Raw genomic sequence first — 7,450 nt, 5'->3', positions numbered from 1 at the left:
TTTAGGGGCATATATTGGCAGAATGGTATATAGTAGGGGTGGGGGAAATAAGCGATACACCATAGTATGGCAATATTTTTGTTTGGAAAATATTTAGGGCTGGGCAATACCTCCTGAAAATGAAATCACAATATTTTTGGCTATATCTCGATACAAGATATATGTCATGATATTTTTTAATCTCCCTCCAAAGCATTTCATTAATGCTACGGCTGGGAGACAAAATTGGACGTAACAATATTTCTGGCCAAATATCTTCTCTGATGCGACAAAATTGTAGCGATGACTATTGTTTTTGTTCCAGAAAATAGTAACACAGTAAGATTTTTTATTAATAATAATCAATAATGTGTCTATAATGACTAAGAGGGTTGAGGCAAGTGATAAAAAACAAATAAAAATGAGTGAAAAAACACCAGTTATGCCATGTCATGATACAGCGATATCCAAAATCTAAGACGATATATAGTCTCATATCTCGATAACGATAAAATATCGTCATATTGCCCAGCCCTAGCACTATTGTATCGTCTCACAGTGCAGAGTATCAACTACATAAATTATTAATATTACAAATACAAATTAAACTTTTGGTCGCCTACTAGAATAATATAATACATTGCCTTTCGGTCCAATAGATACATTTTGCTGCTGCAAAAAATGGCTGACGTGAGATGAACAGACTGAAAACTTATAAGATAAAACAGATGTTGACAAGTTTTCCTTTGGGGACATAATTTACAGTTGAAAAAAGGTAATAAGTCGCAATATGATTGTAGAAAACAAGTGTCGCACACTCTGGCTCCATATGCATTTCTTTTCTTTTGATGACGTTTCAGCCTTTGGGCCTCCTTCAACATCAACAAACACACATCAGCAGAGTGTGAGACACTTATTTTCTACAATCAAGTCTATTGCCAGTGATCAGCACCTCATTATCATCATTGATGTGCATTACTTTTATATTTTAAATGAGTCGCAATATGTCACAATATATTTTATTGCAAAACTTAGCATATTGCAACATATTTAATATCGCAATAATATTGTATCGGGACTTAAGTATTGTGATAATATCGTATCATGGATCGTGTGGTGTTTCCCACCCCCAGTGCATACTATTCATTAATATGTTTTCATTAGTTTATGATCACTTGAAGATAAGAATCGTGTTTTCATCACCTTAGAGTGAGCTGTTAAAATCCACATACAGAGCAGGTCCTCTTCCATGGAGTTGCTTCTACAGTAGCCCAGAATGGACAAACCAAACACTGGCTCTAGATAGGGCCATTAATGTTTTTACGCTGGCCATTGAAGCTCTCCTACACACTTGGCACATGGGAGAAGTTTCAGTCTTGCAGCCTCACAGCTACGCCACTACATCACACAACAGTTGTGGGATCATCCTTAAAAGAATCAGGATGTGAACTTATCTTGTCTTCTCAAACTTAGTTCAGGAACTCAAGCTCTTATAAACAAGATTGCTGATCAAATTCCTGCTGTCCAGAATGATTAGTAGCAGTTTCTCCTCTGTGTTCAGTGGTGTCGTGGAGCGGATAAACTAAAAGAGTTTCCAGGAGCTTGAGTTACTTTAATGCTGTCCCAGTGTGAGTAGAGCTTTGGTGGACACAGTGACAGTATCCACACTGTCTTTAGAGATATGGACATAACTTACACCTGATACAGTCGCACTACTGCCATAAAATAATGTCAAATAAAATCCAGTTTATAGTTTCTAAAGTATGCTGACTGTTAGAATAATTTGAATTCTTCAGATTTTGTTTTATTAGGGACTCCCGACCACATCCACACATTTTGAACCTCATTCTGAGAGTGCCATCAAATACCTGCGATGATGATCGTGTAAGGACAGGCGGTAATTACATCACAGAAACAGGATATCTCCACTTGAGCAGTTCACTAAATGAATGACACGTGTTAATTACACGGACATGCCGCTGCTAGTAAGAAGTCTACAGATGATGGAAAATAAAAAAGCAGTGTGACACCCAGTGCAACCTTCACCTGGTCACTGACACCCTCTTTTATGGCTGCATATCACATGGCTGATGAGTGTCTTTCGGGAACAAATGATGATGATTCATCTCAGTTGGATCAATTGTGTGATCAAACTGCAGATAACAGTCTCTGTCTTGGTCTGACTCAAAGTTATTTGTTGCCACTTTGGAGGACAATGCATTGACTTGCATTCATTTCAAGTACACTTATCGCATGTCTAACCGTAACTCTGACCTATATCTTCACCCAAACCCTAAACTTCATCCTAAAATGTATTGGTCTGCCATGTGGGGAGATGCTTTTTGCACCCTAATTGGAGGTAAGTCCTCATAATGTAACAGCATGAGACTTTGTCATTAACACAAGCATACAGTCTCCACTCTCACTCCACACACTTGCATTTCCTCCTGGTGACCCACAGAGGACGCTGTCTCTCCGTCCTTCTCCCACACCGGCAGCCTCCCCAACCAATGGACTGCTTTTTAACAAGTCAATTAATATCAATGAGTGAATATACATAGCACATTTACAAAGAGTGCAATCTGAGGGATGAATTAACCAAATCGATTAGGGAGGAATAAATGACTGTGCGACCCGCAGACATTGTGGAAGTGGCCCTCGCTGAAAATCAATGAATTAGAAATATGAATCTAATCGCCCATTGGTGACACGTGGAGTAGCTGCAGCCTGATCTCAGGCCTTTTTCATATTGTGTCTGGGAAGCTGAGAAGAGTGGTGACCAATACTTGTATTTAATTTTGTTTTGTCAAGATAGGATGAAAACTGAAAACAATTCTGCGTAAAAATGAGGTGTTTTATTAATTTAAAATAAATAAAGCAGGTGATTTTGACAATTTTGCACCATTAAAGTTAGTATTCGTGATACATTACGAGTTTCCAAGGTGGTAGGATACCTGTTAGTTGGCTGTCTTGCTTTTTATTCAGTGTAATCTTGTTTGAACGGACTCACAACATAAAAGCATCACATTTAGGCCTTGGATAATAAACGCAAGCTTTACGCACAGGCTAGAGAGGCCATTTCTTTCTCTAAGATTCTTTATTTCTTTAAGCTTTTGGTGATCATTTAAAAATTGTTAAATATAGGCTGACATTTCCTAAAATCTTTGCACAAATCTCCGGATTTTAAACACCCACCAGGCACCTGCAACCTGAGTGAATTTGGTTCAAAAATGCTGCACTAAATAAATAAAAGAAAACCCACCAACACTGGATTATGAGTAACCTCGTGCAGTCGATCTGTGTCTGACTGTAATCTTAGTTGTGTGATGAGGCGCTTATCCCAAACCTTCCTTTTTGGCGCTAACAGCCCTGTGTTCATTTGCTGCCTAATTGGACTATATGAGACCAATAACAGGCGAGCGCACACAGCCTGCAGCCAGAGCGCACACAGAGGGGAGGACGGTCTTTCTCTCCCTCCCTCCCTCCCTCCCTCCCTCTTTCTCTCTCCTCACCGTCTCTCCCTTAATCCCATTTGCCATTGTACATGCCCAATCGCCTATACTTTCCGCATTTAACTTGGATGACATTTTTATTTCATCATTAGCATCAGACGCCAGACTGACTGACACGGTGGACACAGTTTGACGAAAAGAGCCCCGGAATGAGACATCTCCATGTTTACGCATGTTTTGGTTTTTATTTTTTGCCGCTCAAACCTTTTATTTTATTATTTTTCTAGCCTAGAAGGACGCGTGTTTTTGACGCGGGTGTGAAATCGCGTCTCCGCGTAAAATCACCGAGAAGAAGAAGAAAAACAGGGACTCCTCTCAGCCGGGGATATCGTCAGTGTGTAAGTCAGGCTTGCCTTTTTTTTTTACCCCCCTCTTTTTCTGATTCCTGCTTCCGTGGTCCCTCTGCGTTCAGACCACAAACACAGCGATGCCAGAGACAACGCAAGAGACGTGCGCTTCGGCCAAGGACTCTCCTTTCTTCATTAAGAACCTGCTGAACTGTGATAGCAAACCGACCAAACCCAAGCCCGTGCTGGCTGCCACTAAGGCCGCCTTGGAGGGAGGATTTTCCCTGTCGCAGGTCGGGGACTTCAACTTTCCACGCTTTGACCTGCCCGCACAGAGGTTCAGTCTACCGGCTCACTACTTGGAGCGCACCTCGGCGTGGTGGTACCCCTACACCCTCAGCTCATCCGCCCACCTACACAGAGCCCAAGGTGAGACTGACAGACCAAAACAACTGTTTATCATGTGTTATGGAGCAGATATGAGCGATACACTGTCACACTCTTTGAATTATATTTAGATGTTGGAGTATTTTCTCTTTATCTTTACAACAGGGGAACTTAATAATTTTGAATAACAGGACCCTGTGCGTTTTATGACAATATTTTCTCAGACACCAGTCATTGCACATCCTCCTCAGACATATTCTCCATAAACTGTTTTGTGCGTTTTGGTGATGGCAAATAATAGGACGTGCGTAATCTTTATCACACCACAGAGTCTAAGCTATAGTGATTTGACGCCTTGTCCTCTATGAAGGCCTATTTTGTTATGCCACGACAGGGGGATAATAGATCAATAAAGTGACACACTGTGCATAAAATGAAGCAGACATCGTCAAATCATCGGATGAGGGTGACGATGCGCAGCGTGCTTTTGATTTGTCTGCTGGCGCTCAGTGTGAACATCTTACCCCAGAGGCTTTGGCCACTGACAGCGTGTTTTACCTGCCTGTTTGTCTGATTTATTCACGTGAGATTTAAAATAAAATGATATGAGTGGCACTATCAGTTTTGAGAGAGTAAATGGGTTTTTTTGAAAGCTTGTTCAATTAGGAGTGATTTGAAAACCCAGATTTGTGCAGATGAATCTAATAAATAAAGCAGGTCTATTGATACGGAACATTTTATTTATTTAGTTTATAAAAAGTGTTATTTTAACAGGGGGAAATAATAATTTGAATATATTTGGAGACGGTTTGGTCAGTCATTTGTAGCTGTATAAATGGTTTATGTTTAGGTCACAAGCCATATTTTCTGGCACTATTTATAACCAGTTTAGTTTCCCCAAAGCGCACAGGCTGCCCAGTATCAACAGGCTGTAATAAAACCCAAACCCACACAGCATCAGGCCCAAGTGTTTATGACCACATCTCCCTCTGTCCACATTCCAGTCACAGACAAACTAGGAGCCAGAGACTCCTCTCCAACCTCGGGCACGGACAGAGACTCGCCGGACCTGGTGCTCAAATCCGAGCCAGACGTCAAAGACGATGACGATGAGGACGAGCACAACAACAACAAAAGTGGCGACGAGATAATCCTGGAGGAGAGCGACACGGAGGAAGCCAAAAAAGACGAGCTGGAGGAGTGGAAGAAGCGGGACGAGGACAAGAAGCCGTGCCGCAAGAAGAAGACGCGCACGGTGTTCTCCCGGAGCCAGGTGTTCCAGCTGGAGTCCACCTTCGACATGAAGCGGTACCTGAGCAGCTCGGAGCGGGCCGGCCTGGCCGCGTCCCTCCACCTGACGGAGACTCAGGTGAAGATCTGGTTCCAGAACAGGAGGAACAAGTGGAAAAGGCAGCTGGCCGCGGAGCTGGAGGCCGCCAACCTGAGCCACGCCGCGGCGCAGAGGATAGTCCGGGTGCCCATCCTCTACCACGAGAACTCGGCCACGGAGAGCGGGGGCGCCGGTGCCAACGTGCCCGTGAGCCAGCCGCTGCTCACCTTCCCGCACCCGGGCGTCTACTACTCGCATCCCATCGTCACATCCGTGCCGCTGCTCAGACCGGTTTGAGAAGAGCTGAGGCTGTGCGGCACGAGCTGGTGTCGATTTTAAAAATCATCCGAGAAAAAAAAAAAAACTTCATATTTTTGTACAACTGACTGAATGAAGAAAAAAGAAAAGAGACACAGTGTCAGGCCTCATGGACCTATTTTGGACAAATATATTGTGTCATTTTCCATAAGGGTGCCGTTTACACGTAATCCGACAGTTCAACCCACATTATTATTATTATTATTATTATATGTGATTATCACCTCAGGATGAGTGTCTTTAATTTCTCCCCTGGTTTTTCCACCATGACTATTTCCTGGACACGCCACTGTCACATTTATTTGACTTTGTTTACAGTAATTGGCGGCCTAAAGGCGCGGGCCAGCTTATCACTTCACACACTTATTTGATTTTATTTACATTTCCAGAGCTGATATCACGATAATGTGCAATACACAGACGGTTTGCTGTGAATGAATGAATCTATTCACGCTGGAATATTCATGAGGCTTTGTTGTCATTTCCCTTTTTTTTTTTTTTCCTTTTGTTTTTTTTTTTAAGCGCTTGACGGGGGACAATCAAGACACTGTCAACTGTAAAATACACATGTAGCTTTATGTTTAGTTTTAGTGATCCTCACTCTTGGTCCCTCGACATGGACACGTCTTTCAAGCACAAGTGTGAGCTCCCAGTGTCTCTGAATCTACTTTGTGTTTTTGAACAGGAGCGGCAAAAAATATCGACTACACTGGTGTAAAGAAAAAAAAGAAAGAAATGTAAATGTATATATTTAATGAGGCACGGGGAGAGGAGCTGCCACCTCTCCTCTGTACAGTAAAAACAACGTTTTGATATTGTATTGCTGAACCATGTTGTGAAATAAATGGAGAATATTCCTTACATTTTAGGTTATGTTTGTATGACTTCTGTAGAGGATATCAGTGATGAAGAGGAGGGTAAATGGAGCCATTATATGTATATATATATTTTTTTCACTACAACATTTAACATTTTCCACAGAATTTTGAACCAAAAGATGCAAAAAAGTAGATTAAATTAATTTCTATCCTAATAATAGATACATGTCGAACCCTACACACACACACACACACACACACACACACACACTTGTAGCATGGGCAGTATGGTTTCTGTAATCATCTTGGTGTTATGCACTTTAAAAACGGTATTTTACATAAAAGTGGTTCGGTCAATTAGATGCGTAATTGCCACCATCTTGCCAAAATTATGGGTAATGTACTCAGAAGAGGACATTACTCCCTGAGTATAAGCTGCTGTCTTTTAACATTTTTTTTCTCGCTCTCTCTCACATGGTGTGTGTGTGTGTGTGTGTGTGTGTGTGTGTGTGTGTGTGTGTGTGTGGTATGTTCAGTGAGGTGGAAGGATGTCAGGATCTATGGCAAGTACCTCCACCTCACTGTTCTGGTGTGGAAGCTGGTGATTTATTTGTTAATTCATGATTTTATTTTCCTTTTATTTTATAATAGCATGTCTTTAAAAAAGATCTGAACATGATTTCATTTTTTAAAATTACCACTTTTTTTTTTTTTTTTAAATCCTGAATATAATTTTTATTTTTGGTTTACTTCATGAGGAAACGTCTCTCTTTAAAAAGATCACTTGCGATGTCACTTTTATTAAAATGGTGAGGAGGA

The 7,450-nt window shown here is 41.4% G+C and overlaps 1 protein-coding gene across 1 annotated transcript; it reads left to right on the top strand.

Moving 5' to 3' along the window:
* Positions 1 to 3,508: 3,508 nt before the first annotated feature.
* Positions 3,509 to 6,672, top strand: hmx3a (H6 family homeobox 3a). Its single transcript, XM_050071843.1, has 2 exons — positions 3,509 to 4,207; positions 5,170 to 6,672. The coding sequence occupies exons 1-2, from the start codon at positions 3,919 to 3,921 to the stop codon at positions 5,790 to 5,792; spliced, it is 912 nt and encodes a 303-aa protein (XP_049927800.1). The 5' UTR covers positions 3,509 to 3,918; the 3' UTR covers positions 5,793 to 6,672.
* The last annotated feature ends 778 nt before the right edge of the window (positions 6,673 to 7,450 follow it).

Source organism: Epinephelus moara, chromosome 19 (assembly GCF_006386435.1).
Source record: "Epinephelus moara isolate mb chromosome 19, YSFRI_EMoa_1.0, whole genome shotgun sequence".
Lineage (NCBI taxonomy): Eukaryota > Metazoa > Chordata > Actinopteri > Perciformes > Serranidae > Epinephelus > Epinephelus moara.
This window is presented reverse-complemented; position numbering and strand designations above follow the sequence as displayed.

Coding starts and splice junctions, on each gene's coding strand:
- hmx3a (XM_050071843.1), top strand. CDS start 3,919: ATGCCAGAGACAACGCAAGAGACGTGCGCTTCGGCCAAGGACTCTCCT. Junction 4,208..5,169: donor CCACCTACACAGAGCCCAAG/GTGAGACTGACA, acceptor TCCACATTCCAG/TCACAGACAAACTAGGAGCC.